General features: G+C 33.1%; 2 protein-coding genes and 2 long non-coding RNA genes across 4 annotated transcripts in view; 2 read left to right on the top strand and 2 right to left on the bottom strand.

Moving 5' to 3' along the window:
- The first annotated feature begins 2,078 nt into the window (after nucleotides 1-2,078).
- On the top strand, nucleotides 2,079-3,211 carry LOC130742396 (uncharacterized). The gene is made up of 3 exons (XR_009021142.1): nucleotides 2,079-2,190; nucleotides 2,686-2,752; nucleotides 2,855-3,211. It is a non-coding gene; the product is annotated as an uncharacterized LOC130742396 (long non-coding RNA).
- Nucleotides 3,212-3,329: 118 nt separating this feature from the next.
- Nucleotides 3,330-7,734, bottom strand: LOC130742394 (probable terpene synthase 11). The gene is made up of 7 exons (XM_057594496.1): nucleotides 7,433-7,734; nucleotides 7,080-7,347; nucleotides 4,890-5,262; nucleotides 4,518-4,736; nucleotides 4,288-4,426; nucleotides 3,948-4,196; nucleotides 3,330-3,789 (listed from the first exon to the last, which is right to left on the bottom strand). Exons 1-7 carry the CDS (start codon nucleotides 7,613-7,615, stop codon nucleotides 3,496-3,498), a joined length of 1,725 nt encoding a protein of 574 aa, XP_057450479.1. The 5' UTR covers nucleotides 7,616-7,734; the 3' UTR covers nucleotides 3,330-3,495.
- A 3,609-nt stretch (nucleotides 7,735-11,343) lies between these two features.
- LOC130749490 (uncharacterized) lies at nucleotides 11,344-14,951 on the bottom strand. The gene is made up of 5 exons (XR_009022936.1): nucleotides 14,481-14,951; nucleotides 14,253-14,295; nucleotides 14,064-14,106; nucleotides 13,894-13,975; nucleotides 11,344-12,826 (listed from the first exon to the last, which is right to left on the bottom strand). It is a non-coding gene; the product is annotated as an uncharacterized LOC130749490 (long non-coding RNA).
- Nucleotides 14,952-16,385: 1,434 nt separating this feature from the next.
- LOC130743880 (uncharacterized) overlaps nucleotides 16,386-17,795 on the top strand; it is a 34,631-nt gene continuing 33,221 nt past the window's right edge. The window contains exon 1 of the mRNA XM_057596100.1: nucleotides 16,386-16,765. Within this exon, the coding sequence (XP_057452083.1) occupies nucleotides 16,386-16,765 (380 nt within the window). The remainder of the gene's footprint in view (nucleotides 16,766-17,795) is intronic.

The raw sequence follows: 17,795 nt of genomic DNA, 5'->3' as shown, positions 1-17,795 counted from the left end.
AATGAGAATTAATAGAACATAGGTCTAGGTGAGACTATGTACCATGAGAACGATGATGCTGTTAGAGACAAACAGTAGCTTGCACGCGAGGGAGATTTTGTGGATCATTGCGGCTCCACGTGATTTGGTTGACTGCGGTCACCTTGGGACTTGTGTTTGTGGATCATTGCGAATCCACGTGATTTATACATCTGCGGATGTATGTGATTGGCCAAGGAGTTTTGGTGGGTTGTGTGATGTGAGGATGCGTTAGTCTAACTAACTAACTGTTGTAAAAATTATCCCATAAGCGAATGATTTATTGCGTTTAATGATAAGGTTTGTGATTATGTTATTTTTGTGACCTGACCCTTGCGCTACTTGTTTATTTGTTATTTGTGGGGGGTAGATGGTTGTGAAGATAACGGCGACGACCCATTCTTGGGAGCTGATACTCCGTGACGAGCCACTACCGGATGACGACTACACTCCTGATGAAGAGGAAGAAGATAAAGAGGAAGAGGTCAAGGAATAGGTTTGGGTTGAGAGACATCAATTTTCTCTTTGGGTTGAGAGTACCGAGTTCGGGAAGCATTGAACAATTATTTTGCTTTCATTTGGATAAATAAAGTTGATGTAATTTACTTTGGTTTTAGATGTATATTTCATACTTATTTTATTTAATTCAAAAGTTTTGGGATGATGTTTACTTCCGCGAGATTTGCAAAGGTTAATCTTTCAAGAGTTTCGCAATTAATGAACCTTTGTCATTAATTAAAGATTAATAATTGAATCGACGAAAATTCTTTACGAAAATTGGATTAATTGGTTACTGTGTGACACTCGAGAAATCGGGGCGTTACAAATAGCCTGAACTACAGCTTTAACAAGAACCTCCCTACCTGCTCGAGATAAAAATATCTCTTTCCACCCTTTGAGCTTCTTCCAAACTCTATCCTTGACAAAATTAAATATTTGGGTCTTAGACTTTCCAATGATCGTCGGAAGACCCAAATACTTATCAAAGCTCTCCACTGCCTTAACCCTCAATAGCTGTCTCAGCTCATGAAAAGAATTTTGTGGTACATTGCGGCTAACTGAAAGCATTGACTTGTCAAGATTAATAGCTTGTCCTGAAGCTCTCTTTTAAGAAGAGAGAATGTCTCGAATGCACTCCGCCTGTTGAACATCTGCTCTAGCAAATATAACACTGTCATCTGCAAACAGTAAATGTGAAATAACAGGAGCAAACCTGGACACCTTAACCCCTTGTAAGAGGAATTCAAAACAGCTCTATTAATCATAGCAGAAAAAAACTTCCCCACACAAAATTAAAAGATATGGCGATAGAGGGTCTCCTTGTCTCAGTCTCCTATGTGAGACAAACAGAGCCTGTCTATTACCATTAAGCAGGATGGAAAAATTAACAGTTGATACGCATCGCATAATCAAGTGCACCCAACTAAGTGGGAATCCCATAGAGATCATAACCTTCTCAAGAAAAAGGCCACTCAACCCGGTCGTATGCTTTAGACATATCCAGTTTGAGTGTCATAATGTCATTCCGGCTTTGAATTCGTTTCTTCATCTATTAAAGCATTATCCGTTATTAACCACCCCAGAACAAAAGCACTTTGAGACTCACAAATTAAATCAGGCAAAATTATCTTCAACCTATTTGCTAAACACTTTGTAATAATCTTAAAGATAACATTACAAAGGCTCTCATTGCACTTATTCAACAGTTGAATATGTGATTCAACTACCCCATTGCATATAATCTTATACCTTGCTTATCTCTAAAATGTAGGACTTCATTTAGTCATACTTGTTTCTTTAATAATGCATTGTCGTCTGACAACCATACAACTTTATTCTAGAGAACAATCCCTTAAATTAAAAATTGAGGTATAATCCTATATTTTAAATCTGTGATTGGAGGTTCAGTTCTTAATTATTGTGAATAAAAATACTCATTAGTCTCTGCTACTGGCTTATAAAATCTATTAGCCAAGTGGGCTTCTGCTTTTTTTTTTGGGCTTATTAAGAGCAAATGGATCCAAGTCCACAGAACACAAATGGCGCGGTGGCGGCCCATTGGAGTTCCTTCGCCGCGGTACTGTGGTGGTCGCTGAAAAGGAGCATGGAGGTTGGAAGCAAAACTATTTGCCAAAATGCAGAGGCTAGAGGTTCAGAGTTATTTTTCTAAAGGTAGAATGCTCATAGCATCACATTGCCAAAGCAATTCATCTAGTTCTGTGATTACTATATGAATTTTTTGCATTTGAATGGTGAATCAGACTATAGAAATGACCTATTACTGGTTTTCGTACAAATTATATTGATCCAGTATCTGTATACAACTCTTTGTCTGTTATGAAGATCACCTAATCTACAAGAAATATAAATATTTGTGAGTGCTCATTTCAAGTTCTGTTTAACTTGACTCTGCTTACTTCAATGTACTGTTGTTGGCCCATTTTATGAAGTGCTGACTAGTGCAATTCTACTTGATATAATTACTTTATTGTTTCTCCCATCATGATATCTTGAAGAAGCAAGATACTTAGATACAGATTCATGGTATTTAAACAACATGATATATCATGCAATGCACTTGTTATGTTTGAACTCTGGCTTTCAGTTGGGCTAAATTTAGGACTCTGTCTCTGATATTTGCCTACCTTATCTCTTTTGCTTTTCTAGGTACTTTTACTCAAACCTGGGAATGTTTTGCGTTGATTTCTTTGATGCTATTCTGGCACCTGGAACTGTGAGTGATCTTAGTTTGTTCTAATTGTGCTAGAGGTTGACTGTTCAAATTTGATGTAATGGGAAACATGAATGTGATCATTTTCTGGATTTATTTCTGTAGCGAGCAATAATGGCGGTTGGAGCATACGCATGAAGAACCAAATGCAGGTATGGTTTATGCAAAATAGAGGTCCTAAATCGGTGACTTCAAAGTTCAAACTACTCAAAATTTTAAATTGAACATATAATTTACTTTGTTGAGCAGGTATCAAGATTTCAGTAGCATCATAGGTTTATCTTTTATATGTTATAGATTATCCACTTTTGATTTGTTCTAAAGACTTAAGAGTATTTAGTTTCAGTATCTTCATGCTCCCTAAACAGTCAGCTTAATCACACATTAGTCATGCCTTGTGTAAATAATGTGTCTGGTTAATTCTGTTTTCACTTTTGTTTTCTTGCTTCCCCTGTAGACAAAGATAGGAAGAACTGAAACTGCGCTTGAAACATACCTGATTGTACTTTTGTGCCTGTGACAAGACACTCATAGTTTATTGTGCCTCCATTGTAGGATAACTTTGATCTGGACCAAAAAGTTTCAATTAAAACAGCATTGTTTATTGGCATACTTTTATGGTGAAAGAAATGAGCCCATCACCCCTTTACAAATTTGTGAAAAATCTTAAATACATACGACAGAATTATGCAGATTGAGTGAGTCATCATCTTAAATGTGTATCACATATTGGTGTCTATTTCATCTCAATAGTTAGGAGAGGGTGTAAAGAGCATTTTTTGCACATAGTCGTCAACTGTAAAACCGCTTTTATCATCTCCATGTTGATATATAACTTGAGCAGTTCTGGCCATGTTAAGAGAAGCTTTCACAATTGATGGAGGAAAAGAGATTGCGTTCATGGCAAGACTATTGAGCTCTGGCCACAAGTTCCCAATAAGGCTCCTTATATGTTTTCTGGCTTCATTTTCATCTGAAACATTATTATCTTTCATGAGGCATTGTATGCTGCAAGCATTATCCCCTCTTTCTTGTTCCTCCTGGACACAAAACATCAAAATTTCTCATCACAAAGTCCAATTTCTTGTTCTAATTTATCTATAATTAACTCAATTTTTTAGCATAAATACTATTGGAAATTTAGGGAATTATAAGAGAGATGTATGTTAATGTCTAAATATGATGAATATGGAGATACCGTTGAGGTTCCTAAGTCGTCCCATAGTCGAAGAATTTCCCCAGAGCAAGAGAAGAGCCTAGGATTTGACTTCATCATTGAAATGGTTTCTTTTGAGAGACTATCCCCAACAAGGAATGTTGCATGAACCATGGCCATGTATGATCCTGCAGAAGTAACCCCATTATCCAAATATTCTCTAAATTTTGGCATGTATCCACTGTTGAACCATTTGGCTTCTTCTAGAAATGCTTCGAATATGTCTATCCACTGCACAAATTAAACGCAGGCTCTCATTAACCTCTTACTCTTATAATTTCTTATGTACTTCAAATAATAGTTAGGATATTTATATTCTTACCGTTTTTTTCAAGTTAGAAACAACAGTTATCCCATGCTCTTTTTGAATTCTGTATGCAATTTCATGGGTGGTGTTATATAGTGCCATATAGCATATCTTCATATATTCAGGCAACTGCTCCATCGCCTCAAGATCCCACCTGTAAGTAACAGTAATTTTACATTTTGATTATAATTGTCAAATTAATTTTGATAATTAAGTGTCTATACCAACAAATTCTAGAAATATACCTTTTGATTGCCTCGTTAAAGAGAATAAGTTCATCGAATGAGCCATAAGTGTCAAAGATGTCATCCATAACTAGCAAAATGCAAATTGTTTTTGTAAGCTCAATGCGGCAATTTGAATGATGTGCTTCTGGAAAAATCCCTACTGTCCATAGGAAGCACTCTGATGGTCTATCTCTGGCAAAACCAAGTTTGCCAACAAGTTCCAACTCTTTCCACCACCTAAAGAAATCCAAGAAATTATGGTGTGTTTGTTGAGAATCAATGTTGGAGAATATAATTTTGAAAATAAAGTAATGATTACTATATGCTTGTTGAACTAAATTTTTCTTAGTCCAAGGTAGACTATGGTCATCATGTGCAGGAAAAAGTCACCTGGAGATTTCTGCTAATTCTCTTTGGTGTAGTGACTGGACCATGTCAAAGTCTAACTTTGCCAACTCGAGAAGAGAGGGTATTTGGCTGTTTGCTTGATTGTATTCTTCCATGTAATTTCTTGCTTCTAACCTGGCCATTCTTAGGTGCCTTGGAAGGGTCAGGGCTCTAGAAATGTGGCTGCCAACTTCAGGACTAAGGTGTGGGATTAACTGATGAAGATGAGCCCTAGAGAAGTGCATGGCTTGTTGTAATACTTCTTCTTCTTGGTCCCTTAGATATGATGCCTCATATAGGCTTAAAATTCCCCAAAGATCTTTTATGATTGGTTCCTTGAAGTTCCCACTCTTGTCCAAAAAAAATTTGAAAATGTCTAGCACCAATCAACAACACTTAACAAAATTAGTAGGCTTTTGTAGCAAGGAAGCCACCTATACAAAAGCTAGGTCAGAATGCTGGGAAAAAATTAATTTAATTCCTATGTTCATATAGTAGCATATATAAATTGCATATGTGTAAGAATATTATTTTAGAGTCTAGTAGGTTGACATGGTTTTAGAGTCTTTTTTTTTTATTTTGGTAAATGGTTTTAGAGTCTAGTAGGTCTCATGAATTGGACCAGTCCCACTCATAAAAAATTAACATGGTTTTAGAGTCTAGTAGGTTGATAATCCAAATAAAGTATCTGAGTGGGCCTATGAGATTCAAATGAGAGCTTAAGCCCAAGACAAAAATATTAAATTACATGGGTTTTGATATCTCTATTCTTTTTAAGGAAACAATGTAGATATGGTTTTTTGACCAAAAAAAAATGTAGATATGGTTCTATGGCTATGTTTGGCATGTTTAGCTGATAAGCTAGCTGAAAGCTGAAAAGCTAGTTGAAAGCTTATAAGTTAGCTGATAGCTGAAAGCTGATAAGCTAGCTGAAAGCTGATAGCTGAAAGCTGAAAAGCTATGTGATTGAAACAAAAGTGTTTGGTAAAACTAGCTGTTAGACAAGCTGAAATTGTAAAAAGACATAAAATGACATACTTGTATAATTATTTTTATATTTAACATTACTTTATTTTCACATTAATACCTATATGATATTAATATTAAAATTATTATCACTTTATATATTTTTATTAACTCAAGTTATTTATCATCTTAGTATAATATTTTTAATACATGTGGTGCACAGCGGTGTGGCGGGAACTGCATACGTAAGTGTGAAGGGAAAATATGTTTGGTGTTTTTATTAATATATAAGGGTAATGGTGGAATTTTAATAAAATAATAAGGATAAAAATGAGAATAAATTTAATAAGCTATAAGCTTTAAGCTTTAAGCTATAAGCTACCTGAGATAGCTTATAGCTTAAAGCTTTAAGCTACTGAAATAAGCTCCTTCACCAAACACTTTTGAAGAGCTTTTAAGCTAGTCAAATAAGCTTTAAGCTAGTCAAATAAGCTATAAGCTAGCTGAAATGACATGCCAAACATAGCCTATATGTCAGCATGACACCTAGATTGACGAGAGGAAGTTTAAGAACTCACCCGTCACCACGTTAATAAAATATTATAGAAAGTGATTAAAATTTTTAATTTGGCCGCAATTGTAGATAGGTTTTATCCTTCCATAACGCATGTTATGATGCATTAGTTATGCATTACTAAGAGCATCTCCAATGCTAGTTCTTCATTCTTAGTTCTTAGCATTATTCATGTGGGTCCGTACTGCCACATGTGCTTAAGCAACTCTCAATCAATTTTGCTCCAACCATGAGTTCTTAGTTCTTAGTTTTTAGCACTATTCATTTGGTCCCACCAACCACATTATTTATACTTTTTATTTTCATAAAGTAATAAAACAAAACTCATAAAGTAAAACTCCTTATATAAGAACCATAGTTCTTATTTTTAAGAAGTAAGAACTTCACGTCATTCCCTCCAATGGTTAAGAAATTCACGTCATTCCCTCCAAGGGGCGTGAAGTAGTTATTTTGACAAGAAAATTCTTATTTAATTTAATTTTCGCTCTTTCTCCTCCAAAATATTAGTGATGCATAGAAATCGAAAAAAGTAGGTGTTATGGGTAATTTTAGAAAGTTAAAATAAATTGAAACAAAATGTATATTGACTAGGGGCGTGAAGTAGTTATTTTGTTGTTATAATAATTAGGACAAGAAAAGTAATACAATTGTACCTGAAGAAGCAGGCAAGCCATTATGCCTTCTTAAGCGGAAGTGAAGGGCTGTGGCAAAGAGATCTTGAGCAGGGTCCCAATTCAATTCCCTGCCAAGCAGCACATTGATCTCTTCTTCAAAATGGTGCCCAATTCCCAACCGTTGGATGGTGTCAATCATCTTCAATGTTGCCACTGAATCACTAGACTTCAGTAATGCCTCTTGGCTTTTTCTTTTAACTTGCTCCAAACTTTTCGTCCTAGGATCAGTTTGAGTAGGAGCTACCAACTGTCATGAAGAACAATATCAAATTGTGTGTTCCTTAAACACTACTCATGATGAAAACAAATAAATCATTTTATAGCGAAGTTACCTTGTGAGGAGAAGCCACTGACATGATGGATAATTTGTGATGTAGGTTCCCAGCTGGTTTTGATGTTGGTAGCAAAAATGTCCTTGGTTGATACAAGGATGATGGTGAAATATGAAGAGCAAGTGATGAGGATGAAACTCTGATATCAGCTGCAACAGCAACAGCCATCGTATTTGCCGACATGGAAGACTACACAAGATGCTATGGATCGATGTTACCTCCCAGATATGAGAAATAGAAACAGATTGGCGATATTTAAATAGAGTTCTCTAGCTTACAAAATTGAATTATGTATGCTCACATTTAATAGTCTTAATCCGTTTGACCAGCAACATGGCAAATTGATGCACCGCCGATGTTTAATTATATATATATATATATATATATATATATATATTACTTGGTTGCGAAATTAGAAAATAAATTTTTAATTTAATTAAAAAAACATAACTATTTTTGAATTTGTGGTATTTAATTATTGAACGATTATGTAAAAATGTTTTAAAATGGCACAAATATCAAATTCTGAGTATGGAATAAATAGCATGTACATCGTATAATTTGGCAAGTGGATACGTACATGACATTGACCATCCACTTTCAGCCTCCAAAATGGATCTGCAGCCCACCCTCACTTAGTCCATTTCATATTAACTAATATAGGAGGTATCTTATGAAAAATTGAGAATTTATATTAGAAATAAGAGATTAATTTTTATGCACTGACAGTGTAAGTTAGTTTTACACAATGATTTAATGACATCTTTTATTTTATTAGCTCATAATTAATTTTGAATTTAATAATATTTAAAATAGGAAATGAAATGATATGATTGAATAACTGTGTAAAACTCTTTACACCGTTAGTGCATAGAAATTAATCTCTAAAAATAAATATAATCTTTAAATTTAATCATGAATGGTCAAAATTAAAGCATTAAATTATATGATGGTTTTAAGTGATCATGTATTATTAAATTATTTTAATATGATCAATCATGATAAAATATAATGGTTATGATTTATTTATATGTTCTCATATAGATGATCATTCTACGATACATCCCCTTTATTTTTTTATATATAAATAAAATTTTATTAATGAATTAATACAAAATGTGTTTAAAAGAAAGGTAGAACTGTGGCACAAAAGACAAAATGTCAAGCAAACAACCCCCAAGCAAACAACCTCAAGACAAATTAGGATGATTTTGTCTAATTTGTGCCTTTAAACTCCTAAGCAGTGTTATAAAACTCGGACCGGATCGGCCGGTTCGACCGGTTAAATCGGGAACCGGACCCTTGATCGGTCCGAGCCCTTAAATGGATCGGCCATACAATTCAACCGGTATGAACCGGTTTGGACTGGCCGGTTCAGGGAATAAACTGATGACTCGGCCGGTTTTAATGGACCGGTCTGTTTTTTTTTCTTTCTGTTTTTTTTTTGTCAAAACTGTTTTTAATGTTCAAACTGTAATTAATTTACATTCAATGTTAATTATTTGGTCAAATGATATTCAATTGAGAGTTATTTAAAAAAATTGTCATAGCTATGACTTGAACACAGGACCTAGAGGGAGGAAAGCTAATCCAAATTGACACTACACCACTTTGCTTCTTGTTAATAATAATGCATATTATTTTATATATATGATATACTAAGGTTATATTTTAAATTATTATAATATTTTAATATAAACCGAATCAAGCAATCGAACCAATGACCCAGTGGTTGAACCATTGACTCATTGACCCAGTGTCTCGACTGAGTCGATCACCGGTCCGAGTCTGATAACACTGCTCCTAAGCATTAAAGTTTCTGAGCCCCTAGGATGCAAACCTAATGCTTTGCCTTAGTTGTAACCTCATCGTCACCGGGAGCTGGCTCAAGAAAATCTTGCGCAACATAGTAACTATGATCTTTTATCTCGTCCTTCGTCAATACGATGCTTAAACCATAATTTCCGCACTCGTCCTCCACACACGCGCGCATACAGACACTCTGTAAAACTTCTTATACATATAACTATAAAATGTATTAAAAAAGTAATTAAATGTTAATTATCAATCTAAGAAAAGGAATAAGGCATAGTAATAGATTTTATATAAAACTACTACTTTTTACCCGTGCGATGCACAGGGGTTATTCATTTTTATTTTTGTGATATTTTTAAAATCTGTGTTTTTTTTTAATATTTTATAGATTAAAAAAATAAATTTATTTTAGATAAAGATATTATAAGTTTGTAAGTTTTTTGTACTGAATGTTTGTTTTAGTTTTTTCGAGTAGCTCTTTTTTTTTAAATATTTTGTCGTTTTTTTCCTAAATGCTCGATTTATGGTTTTTTTATATCTATTGAATAGTTTTTTACATGAAGCTGAAGTATATGTATTTGCTAAAAATAGACACTGAATTAATTTTTCTTATTTTTTACAATTAGAATAATTACATTGAGAATAAATTTGAGAATGTATTGTTCCATATTTTCCTATAAATAAGTATATTTTGTAATAATTAATTCAAATCATAATTTAAATCAAAATAATCTATACATCGATTGTGAGAAATAATCTATATTAGAAATGATTAATCCTAATTAGTTTAGAATTTAAATCATAAATCATCTATGTATTTACTTTTAAAATAAATACATCTTAAATTCAAATTAATTAAATAACATGAGAATTTACTTTTAAAATCACAAATAGTCAATGTAAGTAAATTTTTTAGCTGATCTCTTGCAAAATAATAATGCATGCAGGGTGATTATTAACACTTTAAAGTGAAACAATCAAGCATTTCTTAACGTACCCATTATTATAGAGATACCTTCTCCAAGATAATTTCTTATAAACCATTTGTAAACAAATACATTATTATTCTTGTGTGAGTTTTTAATTATCGTAAAAAAGTAATTAATTTGAAAGCAATAAATTCGCGTCGTTACACTTGTTTGGGTATGAACTATGTGTAACTGCTTGATTTATTTATTTATTTTCTTACATTTATGAGCATCAAGTTTTACGTTCACAAAAATGAACATCAAGTTTTTGAATTAGAATAGTAATATTAGTTTTAGATATAAGAAAATGTAAATTTGAATTTTTTTTGGCGATGAATGTGTTTGATTTTTTAAAAGCGTAATAATTATGTTTATTTTTCTTTATTTTATTTGTTTATCAAAAAGTTGCATTATTTGATTTTATTTTTATATAATAATTTAATATTTTATTGTAGAATTAGAAATAACATATACGCGCTAATAAGAGATACCGAGTAAATTGTTTTATTATTTATTTAGTTTTTTTGCACTTGAAATAATTACATGGAAATAGAAAAAAATTAGTTTAATGGGATAAACGTTTTTTATTTTGTTTTATAAAATAAGTTTGATTGATCTGAGATTTATATTGGCAAAATGAGTAGTTTAAATCTTGTATCATTGAAATTGGAATGCTTACCAAAATTTTTTTGAAATGGAAAGCTTACCAAATTAGGAACCAAATATCAACCTTATAGACTTGTTCATCCATTAAAGGCCGACGCCAAAGAGTCAAAATTAATGGTGGAGTTGGAACTAATGCTTAATTTTTACTCTAAAATGATTCTTTTAAAAATAATAAAAAAAACGGGTCTAAACCATTAAAAAAATGACAAAAAACCGGTGCTATTAAATGGGTCAAAATTGATTTGAAACGATTGTATTTGAAAAATTTCAAAAAAAAACAATTTTTTATTTTTATTGAGGCAGTATTATCCATTTTCTCTGTCACGGTTTCTTTCGTATTTAACTTATCTTTTGAAAGTATATGATTTGCACCAATTACATCATCATATATAATGCTGTTAGAAATGAGGGTTATTTCCAATAACTTCGATGAAAAAATTGTAAGGGAAGGACAAAAAAAGATAGTTAATATGGCTACCTATGATTAATTAGCACACTCTTCTTTTTAATTTACATATACTCTTCAGTGAACTTTGCTCATGAGCACACCCTTTTGTTTAATTTACATACTCTTTAGAGGACTTCTCAATTACCCTAAAAAGACCGCACAAAGTATCACGATAACATTTACAATCCGTCAAATATAACACAGAAATAATCTAGAAAGGTCATTTTTTTTAGTAGCAATCTAGAAAGGTCATGAATACCATCGAATCTGAAACCCATAAAATTCTTAAAAGTCAACTAATCTATGAAATAACCTTAAGTCCAAAGTCTGCAAATAAAAATCAATTTCAGTAAGCGTTGTAACCCAGGGGAAAAGATGGAAAAAGTAATCCATGAAATATCACTCAGCCTCTATCTTGTAATGAGGAATTCTATTATTCAATCACACATCCTACACATGCTCCATGAGATGGTACTTCATTTATTCAAGAGTTATTCATAATCAATACATAACACCTCAATTAAAAATCTTAAATAGGCATAAAGCTAATGCTATGTGGTTACATAACAAATAATGATGGTCCTTAAACACACTTAATGCATAACTAAAGACAATTTATTTTTGTAAATGTGAAACCTCAATTTTCTAATTAAAAGTGACTTTATAATTTCTTCTCTAAGCAAATGCTACCTGAGATGGTACTCCATTTATTCAAGAGTAATTCATAATCAATACATAATAACACCTCAATTAAAAATCTTAAATAGACATAAAGCTAATGCTATGTGGTTACATAGCAAATAATGATGGCCCTTAAACGCACTTAATGCATAATAACTCATGACAATTTATTTTTGTAACTGTGAAACCTCTATTTTCTAATTAAAAGTGACTTTATTCTTCCCTAAGCAGATGAATCACAATTAAAACTTTTGTTTATGCTCACCGGAAAGTTTAAAACTTGGTTTGAACAACAATATCCTTATGAAAGTTGAGAGATTTCAGAAACGAATAACTACTCTGAGAAATATTAGAGAAAATTGAAATAAGAGAATAAAGCACTTTCAAAGGATTTTCATTTTCCACTACTGCCGGAGAAATATGATAAAAAGAGTCAATCTCCTTCATAATCAATATCTACGATGCAAAAACTATAACCAAGATAAATGTTCTCAGTTTTAAGTAATATGGTCATACTCCTAAGAATAGAACCAATTAATTGGAAACATACATAAGACAGCATGTTATTTATTTAACAGTTTATAACAGAAAGCAAACCAAGTCAGCAACCTATGTTTTCATTATTCCCTTTTGCTTTTGAATCCAAATCGCAATAATCCAAGCATTTTTGGTTTTTAATCAGAGAAGAAAACTAACTATTCACATGCAAATCAATCTCCAAAACCACAGATTAAGGAGTAATCCGGAGAATCATTTTCTCGAGCACATACCTGAAAAATGAAGAAAATTGAAGAACTGAGAGGTTGAAGCACTCACCTACAGGAAAGACAAAGCAAATGAGCAAGGGAAAGAATCAAAGTTTTTAAGTACACTACTAAAATCATCATTCTTAATGTTTTAATTTTCCTGAGATAAGCATAAAGAAAGTCCCAAAGCCTACAACATACATTGATTACAGGTAAAATGGTCATTAAGGCACCAATGGCAGAGAAGAATATAGCAGGTATAAGCTAACACACAAAGGCTGATATAACAACTCATGAGTAGTTAAAGAAAGAGCAGAAAATGGCTATCTTATATCTATCTAAGACCCTTTATAAATGAGTCCACAAAAGCTGAAAAATTAACCAAAGAATAGTAGCTCTTGAAGACAGTAAAACTTTCACGAGTTTATTCCTGCTCATGTGTCATTAACAATGGGAAGCTTTCAAATCCTTATTCTTTGGCCAATCATGCAATTGCATAAGGCAGATTCGAGCAATGATGAGGATATATTTATATGGGAAAGAATAAGAAAAAAAATTGCAAGGAATCCCAAGGTCATCATAGTGTTAATATCCTTGATATTAATATCCTAAGTAAAGCAAGGGCATAACATGTAGAAATATCACACAGATAAGAAACGAAAGTGTTAATATCCTTGATGCCCAAGGAGATGACCACAATAACACATGACATAGAGGAATCAGGGAAACCCTTTTTATATCTTAAAAAAATGTAAATTTCCAGTAAGGACTTGACTTGAACAACCATTTTTCCACAAATTTAATAGATTCAAAACACACACAAAAAAATACTTATTCATGATGGTTTGGGGTTGGAGAAATAGTTTCTTAGATTGATCCCTTTTGGAAAAACATAAACCAACTTGCGAGCAGACAACATCAGCTCGTACCTATAAATCAATATCAAGTCTCATTTAGATCCAGGAGTAAATTTGCAGAAGAGGAAAGAGCAGGAAGCCATGAACCGCAAAGGCAAGGAAAAAAGCAGAATCTTAGTCTAAAAATGCCCAGATGAAAAAAACAAAGACTATTATTTTGGTGTGGTGGCACAGGATAAGAGAGTCATTGAGAAATCATAAGATAATAGGGAATGCCAACCTGCTGAATAGTTGTAGCTTGCCCAAGATGTACTTTGGGTTTGTTGCTCTTCAAATTGCTGGCAGTACAACCTCACATTTGCCTAAATTAATCGTGAACTGAGACATAAGCATCATAAATATATATAATGCAATGCACTTATTTCAAGAATGAAGCCAGCTAGATAGTACCTTATGTTTATAACCTGCAAATATGTTACTTCCTTGCAGATAGCTACCACATCAAGATACAAATAAAATTGATAATTGTTAATATGGTTGAATACGGGGAAAACAACCTTTTTTGGGATTAAAACTTAACCCAGGTTTTTGTTCCATCTAATAAGTGTTATTGTTGTAATAGATTAGTGATAAACTTACAGGATCGTGAGTCAAATAGGTATCGCGGTAATCACAATAGTACCTGCAAAATGGAGCAACAGAATGAATGAAGGATTGAAGAGTCATTTGCATACAATTAAGCTAAAATTCCAATAACAAAGTACCAAGGCAAGTCTGTATAACACTAATACTCCAAGACTCCATTCTAACTTCTAAGCATCTTGGGCGTTGAAATTTTCAGCACATGAATAGGAAACAAAGACCCACCTTTCTCTAACTTCAAAATCCAAGACGTTTCACCAAAGCACCCTTGAAAATTTCAATGGTGCTGCGTTATTGTTCTCTGGATAGGTATGAGCATGGTGCTGGGAAATCATAAAAGAAATTTCCGGTTCTGCTTCTTGTATATGCTCCACAAAGAGAACGAAGCCCTAGGCATATCAGCCGGCGATCGGAGGAGTGACATCGGTCTTGGCCTCGGAAGCAGCAGTCTGATCTGAGCAACAAAGGGGTCGCATTCTCTAGAATCCGCGGGTGGAGAATTCTTTGCCATTACCTCTTCTTCTCCAATGTTCCTCTCTCTCAGTCGTTCAAAAAAATTGAGAAGAAAGAGGCCAACACAGGAGAATAAAAAGGGAAGAACTATCTGACTTCGCTCGCTCTCTCTCCCAACCGTTCACGAAAAAGCTATCCGTTTCAAGAAACGCGACTGGGAATATAGGGGATTTGGGTTTGACACCCCACCTATTGGGTTTGGCACCCCATGTATTCAATACGGAAATTTAATTTCCGTTTTCAAAACGGAATTTAAAATTCCGATTTGTTTTTTATATGCAATGAACGTTTGAAAATGTGCCACATATGCTAAAATACATAACGGTTTTTTAATTTCCGTTTTTTTCGTATTAAAATCGGAATTTAAATTCCCGTTTTTAATAAAGTGGGGTGCGAAACCCAATAGGTGGGGTGCCAAACCAAATTCCCGGAATATAGAAGGGTGAAGATCACTGGATGAAACAAATCTAGGGTCATATTAAAGTACTCATAAATTTACATATTTGTCCATGAAATTTTTTCACTTATGTCAATTGATTTATTGAATGACCTATTTACCCTTAAAGCTTCAAAAACTTTCCCTTTATATATATTATAGATAGATAGATAGATAGATTATAGATTATAGATAGATAGATAGATAGATAGATAGATAGATTATAGATTATAGATAGATTATAGATATTAAAAATCTTAAATAATTATGTATATATTTTAATATTAATTATAATATTGTTCCTCGTTATGCTAGAAAATAACTTTAAATATATGTATGTGTATATTTAATTATATTATTTAAAACAAAGTGCATTGTATTAACATGAGAAACCCTCTCAAAAAGAAGGAATAAGGGCATACATGAAGCGCCAGAGACAAACATCTAACAACCTTAACTAACCCTTGCACTATTTTTGCGACAAAAACAACTCATGAATGAGCCTCATTAAAACCTCTCTAGAAAAAACCCAGTAGGAAAAACACTAGGGAAGGAAAAATATTAATTTTATGTGTGTTTATTTAATTATATAAATATGTGTGTATATTTAATTATAATAATTGATACTTTATTTTTAAAAAATATTATAAATATTATAAAAAATGTGCAACCCAAGGGTCTCATATTTGAGTAGAATTTAATTGAGTTTTGTAACACAATAGATATATGAGTAAAATTCAATTGAGTTCTGGACAGTTTTGGTATGCAAAGGAAGGAAAGAGAAATTTTCTCTCTCACTACAGTTATTGATAGAATTGGGTTCCAAAGGAAAGTTTGTATTATCAATTCCCTTTTAATGGTTCATTTTTGGAGTATCATGGTCATGATTGGCAGAGTTCTTATGACCTAGAATGTATGGACAAATTAATTGGCAACACGTTTCTATGTTTGGAATTGTTTCATATTATTGGGATTGGTATTCAATTTCTAATCAGTGGATCATAAACCATTTTCCGGGGCAGTCTGGTCATCCACAACAACTGGGTTATATTCAGAAAGGTACAACAAAAAAATCTCAGGGTGTGGTTGATGTTTCAAGCTATAGAGGAGGTGTTAGCAAATAAGGAGTTGCGATCATGTCTTAAGGAAGTCCAAGGAGAACAAGTAAGGTGCATAGTAAAATGGAGTGCGATGGTTTTGTTCAACATGCTCATGGATTGAGTGATGAAATCAACAGAGTCACCAGAGGTTGCACAATCATAGGTGACAGCAGGTGCAGGAAACACTTCACCAGAGGTTGCAACAGAGTCACTGGAGGTTGCATCATTGCCCACCAATCAGACTCTCTTATGAAGGGGACGACGTCGTTGAAGCAAGTAAAAGCAGACACAAGGGAAGGTACAGTGAGGTTGGAGAGGACTCCTATTTCAAATTCGGGGAAAGGGGATTTTAGTCATAGTCGCCCCAAAGGGAGCCGCAATAAGAAGGATAAGCAGTCACCAACTTTACTTGAGCAAGTTACCGACGATGAGGAGGTTACTACTAGAGTGAAGAGAGTCAGGTTGGAGGGCAAACAATTCAGTTTGCATCCTAGGGGCTCAAAGGAACTAATGTTTAGGTGCTTAAAGCTTGAGATGAAACAAACTCATCTTAAGTTGATATGAAGTTGTTTTGCTTTGGGGGTTTGTCTGGTAGGGGTTATGTTTTGTCGTTTGATTTTGCTTGGGTGAATTTGGCGGGGGTTGGGTGTTGCTTTAGGGTTCGCATGTTAAGTACATGTTTTTACAATTATTCTTTAATAGTTTTTTTCTTTAAAAAAATAATAGTGATAAGTTATTGATAACTACTTATTTGTATATATCAACTTTTTCAGTTTCATATACAAATAGGCAATGTATTTACTATTTAGTATTAAATAAAAATAATTATAATATTAATTATCAATTATAAGTTGAGAAATTTTTCGATGTACCAAAAAAAATATAAATTGAGAAAAAAATTAAAATTAAACTATGTAGTATTTTTTATATAATAGAAAATATTAAGAATTAATATCAAAACAGTATTTATTAATAAATATTTTAGATAAAAGAGTTTTAAAATTAAAAAAGGAAAATGATACATGTTAAGGAACCCATGGACAAGAAAGTTGAGACCTGAATTGTTCCACTTTCAACTTTTTTCACTCATCAGACATCACCCTAGGACTGTCAAGCAAGCGGTTTCGGGTCGCCAACATATATTTTTTCAAGTGAAAAACACCACTTATTTAGGACTGCCACTGTCCGTTCACTAACTACGGGCTGATCGGGTTCAGTTTTTCCGGGTGGCAGTTTTGTTGGGTGTGTTCACATGGATTGTGGATCTAGAAAATAATCAAAAAAGAAAAGAAAAAGAAGATGAAAGAAACATACCAAAAATCCAATTATCCATTAACAAAATGCTTACAAAGAGTAAAAATTAAAAAAAAAATCTTACAAAGAAGCTAAAGAACAGACCTACAAAAACCATCTTCTTGCTGCAAACGCCAGATCCAACAACTATCACTAGAACCTTGCATACGTCAGATCCAAACTCTAGAGGCGAATAAT

Source organism: Lotus japonicus, chromosome 3, assembly GCF_012489685.1.
Source record: "Lotus japonicus ecotype B-129 chromosome 3, LjGifu_v1.2".
NCBI lineage: Eukaryota > Viridiplantae > Streptophyta > Magnoliopsida > Fabales > Fabaceae > Lotus > Lotus japonicus.
Note: the sequence above shows the minus strand (reverse complement) of the source record. Positions and strands in the feature narration are given on the sequence as shown.

Excerpts from the sequence above, each read along its gene's own strand:
- LOC130742394 (XM_057594496.1), bottom strand. The coding sequence starts at position 7,615 with ATGTCGGCAAATACGATGGCTGTTGCTGTTGCAGCTGATATCAGAGTT. Across the intron at positions 4,737-4,889 it reads GAATTAGCAGAAATCTCCAG|GTGGTGGAAAGAGTTGGAAC; the intron begins GTGACTTTTTCC and ends GGATTTCTTTAG. Across the intron at positions 3,790-3,947 it reads ACGACTTAGGAACCTCAACG|GAGGAACAAGAAAGAGGGGA; the intron begins GTATCTCCATAT and ends TTTTGTGTCCAG.